The sequence below is a fragment of the Carcharhinus amblyrhynchos genome, chromosome 20, assembly GCF_965287045.1.
Source record: "Carcharhinus amblyrhynchos chromosome 20, sCarAmb.v2.hapA, whole genome shotgun sequence".
Lineage (NCBI taxonomy): Eukaryota > Metazoa > Chordata > Chondrichthyes > Carcharhiniformes > Carcharhinidae > Carcharhinus > Carcharhinus amblyrhynchos.
In genome coordinates, this window is record NC_137343.1 from 12353599 (window position 1) to 12375768 (window position 22170).

Below are 22170 nucleotides of genomic sequence, written 5' to 3' on the forward strand. Positions count from 1 at the left end.
AAATTTCTTTGGCATGCCCTACTATAGAGTGGAAGCATGTTGTGCTAGGGAACTTATCCCTATTTCTGGAGGAGAAAGAAATCAGTCCATAATCACAAAATGGAAAGTTCTGAAACTTGGTGGCACAGTAGCACAGAGTTTGGCAAAGCTGCCTCACAGTGCCAGGAACCCGGGTTCAATTTCAACCTTGGGTCACTGTCTGTGTGGAGTTTGCACATTCTCCCTATGTCTGCACGAATTTCCTTTGGAAGCTCTGGTTTCCACCCACAGTCCAAACGTGTGCAGGTTAGGTGCATTGGCCATGCTAATTTGCCCCTTAGTGGTAGGGGATTAGAAGGATAAATATGTGGCGTTACGGGGATAGGGCTGGATGGGACTGTGGTGCATGCCGACTCAATGGGCCAAATGGCCTCCTTCTGCACTGTTGGGATTTGAAAAAAATTCTAATGTGTGGGTTAGGTTGATTGGCTATGCTAAATTGCCCCTTAGTGTCCTAAGATATGAGGTTAAGTTGCATTAGGGGTTCCAGAGATCGGGGGGAGGGGGGAGTTGCATGGGGCTGGGTAAGATGCTGAGTTGGTGCAGACTCGATGGGCCGAATGGCTTCCTTATGCAATGTAGGATTCTATGATGATGATTAAATTCATGAAACTAAAGCAAAAATTTGCATAAAATGCGTACATAGCTCCACTCCATTCCTGAAACTCCTGTTGGACACAGCTCCACAAGGGCTGTGAGATGAGCCTTTGCTCAGTGGGCCATTGTTCATGCATGAGGGTGGGGGTTGAGGGGGGTTATGTAGCAACAAAGGACGAGAGCCTAGCTCAACATATATTCACCCAGTGCCAACTCCCCTGCACCTCCAGGCAATGTCAGCTTAGCTGATTATTTCCTCCTTCTTAATCCCATGACACTGAGGCCAATTGTCGCAGGCATGCTGTCACTCTGGCTAAGATCAGCTGATTCTGTACAGACCAGGACCCTGGCAGCCAGGCGTGACTCAGTGCTTTAGTTTCTGGGTCTTACAGTTGGTCTTGCCTGTCAGGCTATAACACTTACAGTCTTGATTCCTGCAGCAGCTGAATGGAATTCTCTCGCGACTGGTTCTGCTTGACTTTATTGATCCAGCCCGTCAGGTCATACCGCACAGGGTCCATGCCAAACTGGTGGGCAATCACAAACTGCTGCTCCTGCTCGCACCTCCTCACTGGCTGTTTCTCTGCAAGTATAAAGTCATCAATCAGTCTCAGACAGGAGAGCTTAAACTGAAGTCACCTTCTGTTAAATATTCCGAATGCAACTGCCTTAGACCCAGAAGCATTGACAGTTAGGAAAATTTGTAATTCCTCTAAAATATGTGGGGATCCAAAGATGTGCAGGTTAGGTGGCCGTGGTAAATTGCCTGTTAGTGTCAGGGGAATTAGTAGGGTAAATATGTGGGGTTATGGGGATAGGATCTAAGTGGGATTGTAGTTGGTGCAAACTTGATGGGCTGAATAGCCTCCTTCTACACTGTAGGAATTCAATGATTCTATGATTCAATGATTTAGTAATTATTATTAAAACTGTTTAAAAGGGACTTTTAAGAGTTTGTGTCCCTTTAAAAGAATCAATTACCATTTTTGGATAATACGAAATACAGGTCCCTCTGGCATGTCGGCCCTTGATCTGGAAGCAATGCCAACAGGAGACCATATGGCACAGAAAGATAAAATGGAAGAGCTAGATAGAGGGATGATACAGTAAGAAGTCCAACAGATTTACTTGGTAGCAAAAGCCATTAGCGCTCTGAAAGCTAGTGGCTTTTACTACCAAATGAACTTGTTGGACTTTAACCTGGTACTGTGAGACTTCTTACTGTGTTTATCCCAGTCCAACGCTGGCATCTCCACATCATAGAGGGAAGGTAACCAGCAAGCTGAGTGACTAACTCCGTGAGATCTTTGCTGTATCTGCTATCCTATTCCATATGTAATTTACAATTCAAACAGGTTGTGATGTGCCTGTTAATTCATGTTTAATTTACATTCATTTGCAAGGAGTGAAATATTATTGGCAATTTCTTCATTTGGGGGCCATTGTTGGGCATCATGGTGGCACAGTGGTTAGCACTGCTGACTCACAGTGCCAGGAGGCTCAATTCCAGCCTCAGATGACTGGGTGGAGTTTGCACATTCTCCCAGTGTCTGCATGGGTTTCCTCTGGGATTCCTCCCACACTCCAAAGATGTGCAGGTTGAGGAATTGGCCAATCCAAATTGCTCCTTACTGTCAGGGGATTAGCAGGGTAAATACGTGGGGTTATGGGGATAGAGACTGGGTGGGATTGTTAACAGTGCAGGCTCAATGGGCCAAATGGCCTCCTTCTGCATTGTAGGATTGCTATGATTCTTTGGTAAACTTACTTACTTTGTGGGTACCCACGATTGGAATCGTAATACTGAAATTCCAAGAACTAAATAGATCTCAATGCATGATTGTTTCCCAGCAGATATAAATGAAGAAAAATGCACGGGGAAAGGGATAGGATGGTTGGGCAGGGAAAAGGTAAATAACTCCTGCTCTAAAAGCTCTCTCTATAGATTAAGAAAATACAGTATTATAAATATTTAATAGCCAAAAATCTGCCCTTTTCCTTAATCTCATCTTTCTAAATTTGCTTCCTTCACATGATTTAAATGTAATTTATATTTTTTAATCTTCCTGGTTTGCACTCTGCGTGTCTCAATTTAAATACTTCAATCTAATTCATTGAGGAGCTCATTGCTGCTTGTCCTGTTCATAAACACGGGAGATACAACATCCTGGGGGTTACCATTGACCAGAAATTGAACTGGACTAGCCATAAAAATACTGTGGCTGCAAAAGCAGGTCAGCAGCTGGGATCTGCAATGAGTAACTCACCTCCTGTCTGACTCATCCCAAAGACTGTCCACCATCTATGAGGCACAAGGCAGGCGTGTGATGGAATATTCTCCACTTGCCTGGATGGGTGCAGCTCCAACAATCAAGAAGCTTTACACCATCCAGGACAAAACAGCCCACTTGATTGGCATCCCATCCACTATTTTCAACATTCACTCCCTCCGCCAGTGATGCACAGTGGCAGCAGGGTGTACCAACTACAAGGTGCACTGCAGCACCTTACCAAGGCTCCATAAACCTTCAAAATGTGTAACTTCTACCACCTAGAAAGACAAGGGCAGCATAATTCAGCAAAGAAGGACCAAGGGATCGGTGCTATACACAATATATATTAATGATTTGGATGAGGAAACAAAATGTAACATCTCAAAGTTTGCAGATGATACTACATTGGGTGGAAGGGTTAACTATGACGCGGTTGCAGAGATCCTTCAGAATGACCTAGGCTTGTTGGGTGCGTGGGCAAATCAATGGCAGTTGCAGTCTAATTTAGATAAATGTGAGGTTATTCACTTTGGAAGTAAAAACAAGAAGGCAGATTACTACCTGAATGTCTGTAAATTGGGAGAGGGGAGTGTGCAGCCTGAGTGTCCTGAGTGTCCTTGTGTACCAGTCACTGAAGGTAAGCATGCAGGTGCAGCAGGCGGTAAAGAAGGCAAATGGCATGTTGGCCTTCATTGAGAGAGGTTTCAAGTACAGGAGCAGGGATGTCTTGCTGCAATTATACAGGCCTTGGTGAGGCCACACCTAGAGTATTGTGTGCACTTTTGGTCTCCTTTTTTTAAGGAAGGATGTTTTTGCTTTCGAGGAAGCACAGTGAGGGTTTACCAGGCTGTTTCCGGGGATGCCGAAACTGGTGTATGAGGAGAGATTGACTAGATCAGGATTGTTTTCACTGGGGTTCAGATGAATGAGGGGGGATCTCACAGAGACTTATAAAATTCAAACAGGACTAGACAGGATAGATGCAGGAAGGATATGCCCAATGGTGGGGGGAGTCTAGAACCAGGGGTCACAGTCTGAGGATTCAGGGTAGACCATTTAGGACGGAGATGAGGTGACATTTCTTCACCCAAAGAGTGATGAGCCTGTGGAATTCATTACCACAGGAAGTAGTTGATATCAAAACATTGAATGTATTCAAGAGGCAGCGGATATAGCACTTGGAATTTATGGGATCGAAGGTTATGGGGAAAAAGCAGGATTAAGCTATTGAGTTGGACGATCCGCCATGTTCATGATGAATGGTGGGGCAGGCTCGAAGGGCTGAATGGCTTCCTCTTGCTCCTATCTTCTATGTTTCTACATTTCTCTGAACCATGCAAACAGCAACACCTGCAAGTTCCCTTACAAGCCACTCACCATCCTGTACTGTCGCTGGGTCAAAATCCTGGAACTCTCTCACTAACAACACTACCTACACCATATGGATTGCAGCGGTTTAAGGGGATGATTTATTACCACCTTCTTAAGGATGGGCAATAAATTCCAGGCTAGCCAGCAATGTCCAAACTCTATGAACAAATAAGTAAATTTTAAAATTCCCTATAGAAGGTGCCATACTGATCAGACAATGGATGAGTGAAAATCACCATTAATAAGCCCAGAAAAGTCCCTGGGTAAGTGATGAATCTCCTCTCGATACTTTCTAAAGGCTTGACATTTTTTCTGAAGCGCGGAGGCATACTTGGCCACTATATTGCAGGCTTAGGCCTAAGCAATGATTTATAAATATCTAATATGATTTCTTTCCTATTAGATTCCATCCTTCCATTTAAAAATCCAAGCAAAGCATTTGTTTTTACAACCACCCCATGAGCCTGTCATACCACCTTTAAGGGTGAAGATATATAGACACTAAAGTCTCCAATTATTCAGGTACACTTTTTAAAATTGTGCCGTTACAGAGTCATGGACTCCCTGCAGCGCAGAAGGAGGCCATTCAGCCCATTGAGTCTGCACTAAATCTCTGACGGTATTTTACACAGGCCCTATACCTGTAGCCCCACCTATTTACCTTGCTAATTTCCCTAACCTACACTGCTTGGGACACTTAGGGGCAATTTAGCCTGATCAATCCAGCTAACCTGCACATCTTTGGACTGTGGGAGGAAAACGGAGCACCCGGAGAAAGCCCACAGGGGGAGAACATGCAAACTCCATACAGTGACCTGAGCTGGGAATCGAACCCAGGTCCCTGGCAGTGCTAACCACTGTGCCACCTATGTGGTCATTTACTTCATTGCTCTCCCATGTGTGTAACTTGGCTGCTTTCCCTGTCCACATTACAACAGTGACCACGCTTTGCTAGCTGGGAACCACTTTGGAACATGATTAAAATGTTAAAGGTGCTAAGTAAATGTATGTTCTTTTTCGCTGGCAGAAAGGATGCAGGAACAAAGCAGGAATCTCCTGAAAGGTTTCATTCTTCACCCATTGACCAGCCTCAGAGTAAAGTTGTCAAATACTGCAGAGCTCTGACTTCAACCCTTTCACTTTGTTGCAGCTTTGGGATTTATAGGAACCTCGGCCAAGGATATACATTTTATGCATGATCTTTGTTGCAGAAACATGAACACCTGAATAGCAGACAGAGTCCATTAACAGTTGCTTCAAATCACTGTATTGTATTGTATTTATTAGTGTCACAAGCAGGCTTACATTAACACTGCAGTGAAGTTACTCTGAAAATCCCTGAGTCGCCACACTCCGATGCCTGTTTGGGTACACTGAGGGAGAATTTAACAAGGCCAATGCACCTAACCAGCACGTCTTTTAGACAGTGGGAGGAAACTGGAACACCCAGAGGAAACCCATGCAGACACAGGGAGAGCACGCGGACTCCGCATAGACAGTGACCTGAGCTGGGAATCGAACCCGGGTCCCTGACGCCGTAAGGCAGCAGTGCTAACCACTGAGCCACCGTGCCACCCTAATCATCTCTTGAATTTCTGTCATGAGTTCCCAGGGTGAGAAGCAGGTGTTCTAAAGACACAATTGTTTAAATATCCAATGAAGAATTTCTGAGACAATATCAGTGTTGGTTTCTTCATGAGTTGCTTGCACTGGCATCAACATTAATCTGTCATTGAGCTGGTGGACTTAGCAAGAAATACATTACTGAAGATAGACAAGGTTCCTTGCCAGACACTGTGCTCAATAAACCGTCACTGATGTGTTGATTATACCTTTGTAACTGATGTCTTGTGTGCACTAATTAAAATAACATATCAGAGCTGTAATCTCTCACACTCCTCCTCAAGTAGAGTACGCCACTTTGTTCTCTATCATTACCTTCATTATCCATTCCCTTCTTCTCAAAGTAGGAGCAAAGGCGATCGAGGACGACAGTATCATTGGAGCCTTCAACTAAGACCTCTTCCTCCAGAATCCACAGAAGGCCTTTGGGCTCCTTGCCCTGGTTAGATGGCTGAACCTTGAACTGACAGATAAAATACTAAGCATGAGGCACAGATTAAATTCACATCTCTTTAACCTGTCATTATCCCTATCTCCACTCGCACTGTCTGTACCTGTAAAGACTTGCATCCCAACCATTATCTTGCAATTGATTCTCTGTCTATATATGCTGCGTTTGTGAACCCAACTCTCCACTCACCTGATGAAGGGGCAATGCTCTGAAAGCTCGTGATACCAAATAAACCTGTTGGAATTTAACCTCATGTTGTGAAACTTCTTACTATTCAAAATAAACACATGATGCCAACCAGCTGGCATGAAGTAAGAATGACCACATCGCATACTGTAGCTGACGGGCAGGATTTTCTGGCTGTATGCGCCCCAAGACCGGAAATTCCTGTCTGAGGTCAACAAACCTTTAAATGTTTCACCAAATTTTTTGCCCCCCCACACAATTCCTGTGATGGGAATGACAAGGAGATTCCACTCTAGCGGTTTTATCTCTTGGCTATTAATCCAGAACTGAGCTAATGTTCTGGGGACCCAGGATCAAATCCAGGCACGGCAGCTGGTGGAAATTGAATCCAATAAAAAAATCTGGAATTGAGAATCTACTGATGACCATGAAAACATTGTCGATTGTTGGAAAAGGCTACCTGGTTCACTAATGTCCTTTAGGGAAGGAAATCTGCCGTCCTTACCTGGTCTGACCTACATGTGACTCCACAGCCGCAGCAATTGGTTGACTCTCAACTGCCCTCTGAACAAGGGCAATTAGGGATGGACATTACATGCTGGCCAGTCAACGATGCCAATGTCCCACAAATGAATAAACACAAACTATGTGTCCTTCAAATGTTTCCTCAACAAATAACGTTTTTGTCTTTTTATTCCGCAGGTGGAGGTCCACCTCGTGTCAAACGAGGGGCATGCACACGGTGGGTCGTGCGTGGGCTGCGCTTGGAAGTTCCGGGAGTGGCCTAGTACTTCATGTCGGTGTGTGTGCTTGATCCTGGACCGGTAGACGGGCGCCGCAACAGCTCGGTGACTAGCGCTGCTAGCTGTGCAGATACATGGATTTGGGCCTGTGTCTGTGGGAGTTTGCGCATTCTCCCTGTGGTTGCGTGGGTTTCCTCCGGGCGCTCCGGTTTCCTCCCACACCCCAAAGATGTGCTCTTAGGCTGATTGGTTTACCAAATTGACACTATTCTCCCCTGAATCTGGCTAAGTTAGGGGTTCCATTCGTAGACATGCAGGGTAGAATAGGTGTAGGGTGATGCGGCGGCGCGGGCTCGTTGGGCCGAAGGGCCTGTTTCCCGTGCTGGGTTGTTCTTTGTTCTTAAATCTAAATAGAGACTAATAATTGAAGGTACATATCAAAGTGTTACTTATTTTCCACAATGGTCCTGAAGCTCACAGGATGGCATTCTCTATTAGCCTTGGCATGATCTTATGAGCCTCGGGTGGGCGCACCGGTAAAATTCCCTTAAATCTGCCTGATTTAAGTGAAATTCTTCAAGAAGATGCAAGAAAATATGATATCAAAGGAAGAGTTTAGGTTCTTTCTCATCTGTTATCATCACCTGGTTACAACATCAGGAGTGATTTCTATGTCCAAATGGCTTAAACTGAGAGTTTGAGTCTTTAGGGTGCAGCACTACAATCCATTGTTAAAAGGTTTGGGTTAGATTTGTTTTACCATCTTTTGGAAGCATGCTTTATCTGAATTGGGTCAATGACATTGTTAATTTCACCCCACATTTTAAATCAGTTCAGTAAAATTACTCGCATTGTAAAATTTCATGCAAAATTTAAGTTCCAAATATTGCCCTTTATGCAACTGCACACAGAAGGAATTTAATACCTGTAGGAAATAATGTTAATGAGCAGCTTTCCCCATGATTCTGCATCATTAGCTAAAGCTTTCACCACCACAGACCTGAACAATGCCACTGTTGATCATTAGAGCAATCTATACTATACTTGTGAAAATTGCAATGCCACGAGTTGAGATTTTGCTCCTTGCTGTATTATCAATGGCATTTCCAAAATAGTGCAGCGTTTAAAAAAGAATGCAGCATTGAAAGGATCTCGAGCTGGTTTCTACATTAACCACATGTGCTGACATATACAGATCTACCTTTTGCTGGGTTCGTGGCTCGCATTGACAAATAAATAAATTGCTGAAGATAGACAATGCTCCTTCCCAGATACCTCACCAAATGTACCAGCACTAATCTGTTGCTTATAACTCTGTAACTAATAGGTTGAGCATGCCAGTCAAGAATAAAAGCCGCAGCCTCTCATATTTGGTACAATCTTAGCACCATCCCATCCTATCCCCGTAATCTTGCTTATTTACCATGGCTAATCCATCTAACCTACACGTCTTGGGACATTAAGGGGCAATTTAGCATGTCACCCGCACATCTTTGAAGTGTAGGGTGAAACCGGGGCACCCGGAGGAAACCCATGCAGATATGGGGAGAATGTGCAAACTCCACACAGAAAGGTAACCGAAGCTGTGATCAAACCTGGGTCCCTGGTGCTGTGAGGCAGCAGTGCTAACCACTGTGCTCCCCACAATGAAGAACTAGCACTCAAACAATTAATTTTCACTTGATCAAAACTGATGAATTCTTTTTGATTCTATCTGCGTCCTCAGGTAGATGTAAAGATTCCTGCAGAACTATTGCCAGGAGAAAGAGAGAATGCAACATGCTGATCCAAGCCAACATTTATCAACACTTCCAAAACGGATGAATCAGTCATTTCTCTCATTGTTCTTTCGTGGGTTATTGCTGAGCACAAACAGTTATCAATATTAAAAGAATGATTACACTCCACATCAGAAGTGCAGGACTGCACGGTGGCACACGGAGACAGCAGTGTTGCCTCACAGCACCAGGGACCCGGGTTCATTTCTGGCTTTGGGTCACTGTCTGTGTGGAGTCTGCACATGCGCCCCATGCCTGTGTGGGTTTTCTCCGGGCGCTCCGGTTTCTTCCCACAGTCCAAAGACGTGCTGGTTAGGTGCATTGGCCATGTAAATTCTCCCTCAGTGTATCCGAACAGGCACCAAAGTGAGGTGAGTAGAGCATTTTCACAGTAATTTAGTTGCAATATTAACGTAAGCCTACTTGCGGCACTAATAAATAAACTTTCAAGTTTTTCAGCGGCTATGAAATGCTTCAGGACGTGCCGAGGACATGGTGCTACATAAATGCAAAATTTCTTCAGTAGGTTACTGGTAAATCCAGGGATATTGTTGTCTGCCACAGACAAGCGATTTTGGATGCCTTCAGTTCCTGCACTATGATATTGAAAAGCGTGCAAACATTTCATTCCGATATTCAAAGATCAGGAACATTGTTTAAAGTTGAAGCTGATAATGAATGATGGAGTTGGATAAAGCATCTTGGCTGAGGAAAATTGACTAACTCATTAGTGAACAGATCACGAGAGGTTTCTGAATGAGCGTTTGCTTCCTGAGAATTTGCTGCCGTTTATAGGTGACAGATGTTCGCGTTGACACATAAAATGCTCTCAGTTTTGGGAATCCAGAGTTTTCCATCAATCACTTCCAGATAGGTTATGCCGGAGAAGCTGGGAGCACTGACAGAGTGTACAAGACTTTGGCAGGTTCAGATAAACCAGACAGGGTAAGGTTCCCAATTAACTGAAAGCGAAAGGACTGGGGAACACAGATTTAAGGTATTGGGCAAAGGATATAAGAGTGGGGAGGGCATGTATGGAAGAGACTGTTGATGCAGTGAGTGATAATGACCTACAACTTGCTGGCTATGAGGCTGTTGGAAGCAGAGACGATCTATAATTTCAGAACGGATTCAGATTGCTAGATGGCCTACTCCTGCTCCTATTTCTTATGTTCTTATGTTCTTAAATAAACCCGCGGGGCTACGGGGATAGAGCGGGGCAGGGAACTGACTCTGCGGCGAGCCAGGGTGAACTGGTGCATGGTGGCACTGTGGTTAGCACTGCTGCCTCACAGCGCCAGAGACCCGAATTCGATTCCCGGCTTAGATAGCTGCCTGTGTGAAGTTTGCACATTCTCCCTGAGTCTGTGTGGGTTTTCTCTGGGTGTTCTGATTTCCTCCCACAATCCAAAGATGTGCAGGTTGGGTGGATTGGCTATGCTGAACTGCTCCTTAGTGTGACTAGCTAGGGTAAATACTAGTTGGGATAATTGTGTGGGGTGCGATTGTGGTCGGTGTAGATGCAACAGGTCGAATGGCCTCCTTCTGCACTGTAGGATTCCATGATTCTAACTTCACAGAATCACAGAATTGTAACGATGTAGAAAGAGGCCATTTGGCCCATTGTATCTGCACTAGCCCTCCAAGTGAGCATCGTGACTTAGTGCCATTCCCCTGCCTTTTTCCCCACACACCTACACATTGTTTTTATTCATGTAATTATCCAATACCCTCTTGAGTGCCGTGATTGAAGATGCCTCCACCACATTCCAGATCCCAACCACTCGCTGGGTGGAAATGGTTTTTCTCACGTCACATTTGCTTCTTTTGGAAATCACTTTTAATCTGTGCCTTCTTGTTCTTGATCCTTTTACTAGTGGGAACAGTTTCTCCCTACATACTCCATCCAGCCCACCTGAGATTTTGAACATCTATATCAAATCTCCTCTTAACCTTCTCTCCTGCAAGGAGGGCAGTCTCAATCTCTCCAATCTATCCTCATTCCCATCTTTGGAACCATTTTTGTAAATCTCTTGTAAAAGTAAGCAGCACGGTGGCACAGTGGTTAGCACTGCTGCCTCACAGTGCCGGACACCTGGGTTCAATTCCAACCTTGGGTCACTGTCTGTGTGGAGTTTGCACATTCTCCCCATGTCTGCGCGGGTTTAGTCCGGGTGCTCCGGTTTCCTCCCACAGTCCAAAAATGTGCAGGTTAGGCGGATTGGCCATGTTAAACTGCCTGTGAGGGGTGAATTTTCCCATTCCGCGCGCCACGGGAATCGTAGTGTTGACCTCAGGGAGGATTTTCTGGTTTCGGGGTGAGCGTGGCTGGAAAATCCCGCCCTCAGTGTCCCGAGATGTGTGGGCTAGATGGGTTAGCTATGGCAAAATGTGGGAATCAGACAGGGGAGAGAGCCTGGAAAAGATGTTCTATCAGAGATCTGGTGCAGACCTGATGGGCTGAATGTCCTCCTTCCGCACTGTAGGGATTCTATGATTCGAAAACACCAGGGACCAAGTGGCCTCTTTCTGGGCTTTGTCTCTCTATGACATCGTAAAGCTCTATAACAGAGTCATTTGTTTCCTCAGCTACCCACAAACATTGCACAGTGAGTCTTAACTCAGAAAAACGCCTCCGAACTGCAGCGATGGGAGAATTTCCATATCAGCTCTTCGTCTGTCATTGTGGGAAAAGCAACTTGACGCCAAATGGAGAGTAGATTTTGCAACGAACTCAAGAACTGTAGTGAGACCACCCAGACTGAGTTCACAGCGGAATTCAAGGAACATAAAGGCTTCAAATTGAGGGTTCTATCGGAAAGCTATCCTTTAACCTCCAGTTCCCAGGCGTGACAGTCACAGGCTGTTTTATTTATTCATACGTTGAAGTGGTGGAGGCTGCCTCGCTAAATATTTTTAAGACGCGGGTTGATGGGTTTTTGATAAGAGAGGGGATTAAGGGTTATGGGGAGAGGGCGGGAAAGTGGAACTGAGCCACGACAGATCAGCCATGATCTTATTGAATGGCGGGGCAGGCTCGAAGGGCTAGATGGCCTACTCCTGCTCCTATTTCTTATGTTCTTATGTTCTTATACGCACTTGAAACATGTCAAATATTGCTTTGCAAGTTGATAGTGATGAAAGCGTTACTGCAATCACCAGATTGAATGCCTAATCTTCATATTTTGAGTGTGTCAGTGGTTCTGTCCCAGTGATATGACCATAATATTATTCGCAGTGTCGGAATGTGCTGATTAACTGTGTGGAGGTGGGTGGATGAAAGTGTGCATGTAGGATGGGGTTTGGAAACAGTTTAACTGAGGGTAGGAAGGCTGATGGCTTTATCGCAAACCAGAAACTGTGGTTAAAAATAAACGCAGCTTGCTGGAAAGCATCCGAGGTTTTTTTCACTCAATTTCCTGCACTTCCTGAACTTTAGAAGGAGTTGAATCCATCACATTCAAGGGTTAATCATTTTCAACAACGGTGTTATAGAAGATAATAAGAGCAGCTATTGCTAAGTCACAGCGGATGACTAGCATTGGAAATGGTGATATAGCAAGTATCTTGATGGAAATCAGATAACTGTAACTGGAATTGCACCAGCGGGATGGACCAAATGGAAAAAAGTTTAAGGTTTAGTTATTAGTATCACAAGTAGGCTTACATTAACGCTGCAATAAAGTTACTGTGAAAATCCCTTAGCCGCCACACTCCGATTCCTGTTCAGATACACTGGGACGGCATGGTGGCACAGTGATTAGCACTGCTGCCTCACAGCACCAGGGCCCCAAGTTTGATTCCCGGCTTGGGTCACTGTCTGTGCGGAGTCTGCACATTCTCCCCATGTCGGCATGGGTTTCCTCCAGGTGCTCCAACTTCTTCCCATAGTCGGAAGTATGTGCTGGTTAGGTGTATTGACCATGCTAAATTCTCCCTCAGTTAAAGTTCAGGTACACTGGAACAGCATAGTGGCACAGCATAGTGGCACAGTGGTTAGCACTGCTGCCTCACAGTGCCAAGGACCCAGATTCGAATCCTAGCTTGGGTTACTGTCTGTGTGGAGTCTGCATGTTCTCCCCGTGTTTGCATGGGTTTCCTCCAGGTGCTCCATTTTCCTTCCACAGTCTGAAAGACGTGCTGGTTAGGTGCATTGACCCGAACAGGGCCAGAGTGTGCCGGCTAGGAGAATTTCACAGTAACTTGATTGCAATGTTAATGTAAGCCTTACTTGTGACTAACAAATAAACTTTAACTGAGGGAGAATTTAGCATGGTCAAGGCACCTGACCATCTCATCTTTCTGACTGCGGGAGGAAACCAGAGCACCCGGAGGAAACCCTCACAGACACGGGGAGAATGTGCAAACTCCACACAGACAGTGACCCAAGTCAGGAATCGAACCTGGGCCCCTGGTGTTGTGAGGCAGGAGCGCTAACCACTGTGCCACCGTGCTGTTGTAAAGGCACCTGTGCTCCAGATTCCGAGATACTTTTAACGGAATGTTCTGTTCATCTTCCAAGAAATGCATAACAAGAAGGAGGGTTGAAAAGAGGTACAGTTCCAGAGGACCACCCGAGTACAGATAAGAGCTTAAGATGGTGACATTTGATACTGAGTTTCAAAAGGAGATCAGGGAGTCAAAAAGTAGGGTTTATCCTGAAGGAAGGTAAGATTTGAAGGAAGGGGTTTTCCAGGTACAAGGACTTCATGCTTGTAAACCATTGGCGCAAAGAACATTGTGCAGAGAGTTCGACTACAGGAGACCCAACTTTTTTGTAAGATAAACACAACACCATTTGAAAATTGTCAGCCAAAAAAAAATCACATGACCAAATAATCAAGTATTACAAGGATGACATGATGGCACATTGGTTAGCACTGCTGCCTCACAGCGCCAGGGACCCGGGTTCAATTCCAGCCTCGGGTCACTGTCTGGCGGAGTCTGCACGTCAGATATCGGTCTCACAGATTCTATTCTCCAATTTACCCAGCCAGTTACAGAATGATTTCACCCTCAGACGGCACTGTGAAGCGCAGATTTGTTACGGATTAATCTTCAAAGCCAGGCCACAGTGCAGGAGCAAACAGGGGTCTGGGTTGATCTGACAGCCAGGTGAGAAAGGAATAAGGAACTTGTCACACTCTTAACACAATAGGTGAGGGCATGTCAAGAAAACATGGGTCTAAAAGGCAGCCATGACTCAGGCGTGACTCAGCCATTATGTTAGTAGTGGAGAGATTAAAAAGGTTTAGGATCTCATAGCTATGTTCAAATCAGTCCATCAGAGATCAATTTCTAGCTTGTTTAGTGCACTCTATTATTCCGGTAGATAAACACATCTATGGTCCTCAGTGTATGGTCCTACACTGTACCATTACCTCACTCAGCTCAGCATGGGTGCTGTCATGTTTTCACATCTCCTTTGGCAGATTTTTTTTAACTCATTCATGGGACATGGGCGATGTTGGCTGGCCAGCATTTATTGTCCATCTCTAGTTGCCCTTGAGAAGGTGGTGGTGAGCGATTAATACATCTGAATGGCTGCCTAAGCCATTTCAGAGGGTATTTGAGAGTCACCCACATTGCTGTGTCTCTGAAGTCACATGTAGGCCAGACCAGGTAAGGCCAGCAGATTTCCTTCCCTAAAGGATATTGGTGCATCAGATGGGTTTTTCCAACTAAAAGCACATTACTGTGGATGCTGGAATCTGAATCCGTTTTGACAAAGAGTCACCTGGACTTGAAACATCAACTCTTTTCTCTCCTTACAGATGCTGCCAGACCTGTTGAAATTTTCCAGCATTTTCTCCCTTTGGAATTTTCCAACAATGACCTATTCTTAATACTTAAGTAGATTCTTAATTCCAGATTTTTCTTTATTGATTTCAAATTCCACCATCTACCATGGTGGGATTCAAACCCAGGTCCCCAGAGCATGAGCTGAGTTTTGGGATTAATAGTCTAGTAATAATACCACTAGGCCATCTTCTAATTTTCTAAAGATGCAGCAAGGGTGTTCCCGATGATGGGGTGTCCAGAACCAGGGGTCACAGTCTGAGGATTCGGCGTAGACCATTTAGGATGAAGGTGAGGAGACATTTCTTCACCCAAAGAGTGGCGAGCCTGTGGGATTCACTACCAAAGGAAGTAGTTAATGCCAAAATATTGAATGTATACAAAAGGCGGCCAGATATAACACTTGGAGCGAACGAGATCAAGGATTATGGGGAGAAAGTAGGATTAAGCTATTGAGTTGGATGACTTCACAGGATCCAGGGTGAAGTAGCCAAATGGATACAAAATTGGTTTGATGACAGAAGCCAGACGGTGGTTGAAGAGGGTCATTTTTCAAACTGGAGGCCTGTGACCAGCGGTGTGCCTCAGGGATCAGTGCTGGGTCCACTGTTAATTGTCATTTAATATTAATGATTTGGATGAGAATATAGGAAATATAGTTAATAAGTTTCCAGATGATACCAAGATTGGTGGCATAGTGGACAGTGAAGAAAGTTATCTCTGATTGCAATGGGATCTTGATCAATTGGGCCAGTGGGCTGATGAATGGCAGATGGAGTTTAATGTAGGTAAATGCCAGGTGATTCATTTTGGTAGATTGAATCAGGGCAGGGCTTACTGAGTTAACGGTAGAGCGTTGGGGAGAGTTACAGAGCAAAGATAACTAGGGGTACAGGTTCATAACCCCTTGAAAGTGAAGTCACGGGGGGGCAGAGTGGCGAAGAAAGCATTCAGTATGCTTGGTTCATTGGTCAGAACATTGAATACAGGAGTTGGAATGTCTTGTTGAAGTTGTTCAAGACATTGGTAAGGCCATATTTGGAATATTGTGTACAATTCTGGTCACTCTGTTATAGAAAAGATATGATTAAACTAGAAATATGCAGAAAAGATTTATTAGGACGCGACCGGGACTTGATGGTTTGAGATATAAGGAGAGGCTGAATAGTCTGGGACTTTTTTCTCTGGAGCGTAGAAGGCTGAGAGGTGACGTTATAGAGGTCTATAAAATAATGAGGGACGTAGATCAGCTAGATAGTCAATATCTTCTCCCAAAGCTAGAGGAATCTAAAACTAAATGACATTGTTTTAAAGTGAGAGGGAAGAGATACAAAAGTGTCCAGAGAGGCAATTTCTTCACACAGAGGGTGGTCAGTGTCTGGAAAAAGCTGCCAGAGGTAGTAGTAAAGGCAGGTACAATTTTTTCTTTTAAGAAGCATTTACACAGTTACCACTGCTTCCACACAGCACCAGCAACCCGAGTTCAATTCTGATCTTGGGTGACTATGTAGAGTTTGCATGTTCTACCCGTGTCTGTGTGGGTTTCCTCTGGGTGCTCTGGTGTCCTCCCACAGTTCAAAGACGAGCCGGTTAGGTGGATCGGCCATATTAAATTGCTTTTTAGTGGCCCACGATGTGTAGGTTCGGGGAATTAAGGGAGTAAATGTGTGGGGTTACAGGGATAGGACTTGGGGAAGATGTTCTGACCTGAGAGTTAATGCAGACTCAAAGGGCTGAATGGCCTCCTTCTGCACTGTAGGGTTACTATGATTTTCTCCATCCATTGCAACAACCATTCCTCCACTCATCCCACCCACCGTAGGGGAGGCGATAGCCTAATGGTATTATCGCTGGACCAGAAAATGCTCTGGGGACCCTGGTTCATTTCCCACCATGGTAGATGGTGGAACTTGTATTCAATAAAAAGTATCTGGAATTAAGAATCTACTGATGACCATGAAACTATTGTTGATTGTTGGACAAACCCATCTGGTTCACTTATGTCCTTCAGGGAAGGAAATCTGTCGTCCTTACCCTGTCTGGCCTATGTGAATCCAGACCCACAGCAATCTGATTGACTCTCAACTGCCCTGTGAACAAGGGGCAACTAGAGATAGACAATAAATTTTGCCCAACCAATGATGCCCATGTCCCACGAATGAATAAAACAAAATATTATTTAACTATAACGTGGGTCACTCTGCAATCCTGGGACTCTGATTGGTGCTTTTCCTGCAACAGCCACCATCACCCTTGTGGTGATGCTGAGCACAAGAGCCACCGGTCTCTGATTGGCTGGCAGTGCTCAGTGGGTGGCCCATCTGCTGCCCTGTCACTGCCTGATTGGCTAGTGGTTCACCAGGCCTTCCCGAAAAGAAACAGCACGGCTCTCTTGCCAACTCTCTCACCGGCAGGTAACACCTCCAACTCCTCGAGAAGATTTTACCCCACGTCAGGGTTGCCAACTCTCACCAGATGTATCTCCAGAGGTTTGATCATGTGATGTCTACCTGCGCAACATCTGGTGATTTCAATCATGTGACCTCCGGTTGTATGATGTCCAATCATGTCCGATTCAAAGTGTTACCTCATAACTCACCTTTCTGTCATTTAATTCCTCCAAAGTTAAGTTTATTTATTAGTGTCACAGTAGGCTTACATTAACACTGCAATGAAGTTACTGTGAAAATTCCCTAGTCTCCACACACTGGCACCTGTTTGGGTACACTGAGGGAGAATTTAGCATAGCCAATGCGCCTAACCACCACATTGTGGGAGGAAACCAGAGCACCCGGAGGAAACACACACAGACACAGGGAGAACATGCAAACTCCACACTGGCAGTGACCCAAGCCAGGGATTGAGGTCCCTGACACTGTGAGGCAACATTACTAACCACCGTGCCAACTGTGCCATCATCCCCCCGCCAATCACAGAATTTTCTTTTGTTTTGATCCCATCCGCCCCTCGCTTTAATTCTATTATATCTCCAACGTCTCCTCATTCCAAAGAAAGGTTATGGACCTGAAACATTTGCCGAAATCTTGCTGCCATTTGCAAAGGTAGGATCTTACAGTTCCGCCAATGGCACAGTTTGCCGGTGGTCACCTACTGACAATGGCGGGATAGGAAGATCCCATCACCGGTAAGCAGTGCGCAGAATCCTGCTGCCACTAAACAGGCCACAGGGAGGGAGAAAAATCCTGCGCAGTAATTCTGCTTTTCTCTCCACAGATACTGTTCACCCTGCTGAATTTGTCCAGCAATTTTGGTTTTTTCCCTGCTGGGTCCGCTCTAAATGAGTGCCTCCACAGAGTGGTTTTTGTCCCAGTTGCTGTCAAGTATGAAGTTGGGAGAACTGGAACACCACTCTGCAAAGTTTGCCTTAAGAATTTTAACAGATGCAGAACTTGCCGAGCTGCAGTTTGTTTTGTGGTTTGAGCCAGTGCAGGGACCACTGGCAGGTGTCACAATTCTATCTCACAATCCTCAAGCCTTTCATCCAAAAGGTGTCAGGGGCGATTTCACGCCCACGTTAGCTATCAGCTCATTCTCACCAGTGAGATCATGTTTCCCCATTTCCCACAGCCTTTGCTGATGTCATAACCAAGGTCCTGCCCATAACAGCTGAGGACATCATTAATTTGGGCCCCACCCCCGCCCACATGATCCCCTCCCTCTGCCCACATGGTTCCCTCCGCCCACATGATCCTCCCCTCCGCCCACATGGTTCCCTCCGCCCACATGATCCTCCCCTCCGCCCACATGATCTCCAACTCCACCCACATGATCCTCCCCTCCGCCCACATGGTTCCCTCCACCCACATGATCCTCCCCTCCGCCCACATGGTTCCCTCCGCCCACATGATCCTCCCCTCCGCCCACATGGTTCCCTCTGCCCACATGATCCTCCCCTCCACCCACATGGTTCCCTCCGCCCACATGATCCTCCCCTCCACCCACATGGTTCCCTCCGCCCACATGATCCTCCCCTCCGCCCACATGGTTCCCTCCGCCCACATGATCCTCCCCTCCGCCCACATGGTTCCCTCCACCCACATGATCCTCCCCTCCGCCCACATGGTTCCCTCCGCCCACATGATCCTCCCCTCCACCCACATGGTTCCCTCCGCCCACATGATCTCCAACTCCACCCACATGATCCTCCCCTCCGCCCACATGATCTCCAACTCCACCCACATGATCCCCTCCGCCCACATGATCTCCAACTCCACCCACATGATCCCCTCCCTCCGCCCACATGATCCCCTCCCTCCGCCCACAGAGTCCCCTCTCCACTCACGTGGTCCCCCCCCCGCCCTCATGATCCTCTCTCCACTCACACGGTTTCCCCCCTCCGCCCACATGGCCCCCCCTCACTTAGTATTCATACCCAGCGGACACATCACATCAGCGAGGATCTCAACAGGTTTATGAAGGTGAAAAAATAGTCGAGGGGATTCCGTTGGAGATTCCAAAGCAAGTGCATTCCCTGAGGGGAGAGGGACATGCCCTCTGGCAGTGCCACCCTATGCCAGGGAGATATATCCAGGTGGGCTCGCTGGGGAGCTTTACTGGAGCGGTTGTCTTTATATGTTGGGGAGGCTGATACAAATGGGGTGGCAGGTGGGGAGTGTGCCCTCAAAACTGCAGTGGTGGATGAGAAGGGGGGGGTTACTGTAACCCAGTGGGAGGTAAGGGGGGGGTGTGGGATCTGAGAATGCAGTGCAGTGGTAGGGCATGGTGTGGTGGAGTGCTGGGCCCTGAGACTGCACTGGTTGGGGGTAGTGTGGAGGGGGTGAGTCCTGTGCCTGTGAGGGAGAGTAGTGCGATGCTGGTGTTGTGGTATGTGGGTGGACAAGGGTGGAGGGGAGATGATGCTTGTGAAGGTGGTCTCCCTTCCCGTGTTGAGGGGATGGGGGGCATTCATGTTCTGCACTGATTTTGACATGTTTAACAATGGTGTCCCGATCTCCATGGAGCAGCCTTGCCTGCTCTACCCGGCTCTGCCCCACCCCACCAGACTGACAAACCACACCCACTCAATGCCAAAAACACTGGTCTAGAAACTGGGCTGTGCCGCTAGAGAGAAAAATGCCGACTTTCAGTCAGAACCGGACACTGACAAAGTGAGAAAATTCCACCTGAGGCTTTTCACTGTGATGTGTGGGGCTGGACTATGAGTGACCGCGTTAATGTGATTGAACCCAGTCCTTTCAGCACTTGGCACTCTCATATACACGTTATATTAACACAACTCCAATCAAAAACTTGAGCTTGAACTGATTTTTCCTCCCCTTTACCATCTCCCAAAGACTTGGCTTTTTCTTCACTTGTCTGTGGGACATGGGCTCTGTTGGCTAGGCCCAGCATTCATTGCCCATCCCTAGTTGCCCTTGGGAAGGTGGTGGTGAGCTGCCTTCTTGAATCACTGCAATCCATTTGCTGTGGGTTAATCCACAATGCTGTTAGGGAGGGAATTCCAAGATTTTGAGTCAGCGACTGTGAAGGAATGGCGATATATTTCCAAGTCAAGGTGGTGAGTGGCTTGGAGGGGAACTTGCAGGTGGTGGCGTTCCCATGTACCTGCTGCCTTTGTCCTTCTAGATGGAAGTGGTCATGGGTTTGCGCAGTGCAGTCTAAGGATCTTTGGTGAATTGCTGCAGCGCATCTTGTAGATAGTACACACTGCTGCTGTCGAGCGTCAGTGGTGGAGAGAGTGAATGTTTGTAGATGCAGGCTGCTTTGTCCTGGATGGCGTCAAGTTTCTTGAACATTGAAGCTAAACTCACCCAGGCAAGTGGGGAGTATTCCATCACACTCCTGACCTGTGCCTTGTAGACGGTGGGTAGGCTGCCCTCTCATCCTCCTGACAACTCATTGCCCTGAGTGAGATTCATTAACTAACTCAGTGCGGATAAGAGATCAAAGCTGTGCCCCTTATACATCTGATTAGCTCAGTACCACGCTGGGTGATGCATTTCCTCATTAAGCCATCAGAGCGCTGCCTGTCACATCGTTAATCACGGGACTCAGTGATTAGCGCACTGTCCTTTCACCTCTGGGATTTGTGGTGTGAACCCGACTGATGGATGCTCTCCCTTTAGTCCTCCACTGTGAAATTTCATCCTAAATTCATGTCCATGTAATCCCCAAGGAGAGGTGCGTGTGTGAAGCAGCCGTTCTTTCACCACTAACACATTCTCTAACACATTCTCATCATTGTTAACCAAATAAGTAAAGCGCTGGAGAGTAGGGGAGTGGGTGTGGGGGGTGGGGAAGCTTCAGGTTACGCTGTTCTTTCAGTAAAAACATTGCAGTTTAAATTGGCCGGGTTGTCCCTTGTGTTGAAGGCTCTCTGAACGGTTTGGTGCTATATAGTGTTTCTACATTTCCTTTGGCAGATCTTATAAAATAACACATTGTTCAGTCTCTGTTTCTCTCAAAACAGGAGGCCGTTTCAATGAATAACTTCTTCATCAACAGCTGTAGTGCCACTATCTCAAGCAATCAGAACTGAGATATAGAAAGGCACTGTGTGGTGACGGTGCTACATTGAACTCCTCACGTGTTCTATATTTGTCAATGATGAATATCTCCTTCATTTGTAGATTGCAGCTCAGTTTGGAGATGTAAATCTTCACATGGAATTGACTCTGCAAGATTGGCCCATGATCTATCCAAACCCAACTGTTTCCCCACATTACGGAGCAGATGTTCCCCAAGGAGACAGGAATCAGGAGTGTGTACCGTTTTCAGATCCCAAACCCACCTGCGATGGGAAACTGATTGAAGTCAAGATCTTCAACTGGCGTGGAGATAGATTCTTGTCCAATTAAGGACAGAGTGGGTGCCCTTGACACTAGAGGGCCAGTCAGCATCCTCCCAGCCTCTCCTACCTGCCGGTTGCAGTATAAGATAAAATGTGGAGGTGATGGCCTACTGGTGTTATTGCTGGACTATTAATCCAGAAGGTCAGTGAATGTTCTGGGGTCCCAGGTTCGAATCCCACCATAGCAGGTGGTGGAATTTGAATTCAATAAAAGATATCTGGAATGACCATGAAACCATAGTCAGAAAAACCTACCTGGTTCACTAATTCCTTTAGGGAAGGAAATCTGCCATCCTTATCTGGTCTGGCCTACATGTGACTCCAGAGACGACACACTGATTGACTCTCAACTGCCCTCTGAACAAGGACAACTAGGGATGGGCAATGTCCCACAAATAAATTTAAAAAATAAGATTCTAAAATCATTGGGAGCGACGATTTCTCCCAATCATTGCTTAAAAACTTCAATATTAAAAGA

General features: G+C 46.1%; 1 protein-coding gene across 3 annotated transcripts in view; it reads right to left on the reverse strand.

Annotated features, from left to right (window-relative positions):
• The window catches only part of LOC145355752 (unconventional myosin-XVIIIb-like), a 344749-nt gene that overhangs the window by 170381 nt on the left and 152198 nt on the right, over positions 1-22170 (reverse strand). For all 3 annotated transcript variants that reach the window (XM_080208083.1, XM_080208085.1, XM_080208084.1), the window contains 2 exons: positions 6219-6366; positions 1060-1219 (listed from right to left, as the gene is read on the reverse strand). In XM_080208083.1, the coding sequence (XP_080064209.1) occupies positions 1060-1219; positions 6219-6366 (308 nt within the window). The remainder of the gene's footprint in view (positions 1-1059; positions 1220-6218; positions 6367-22170) is intronic.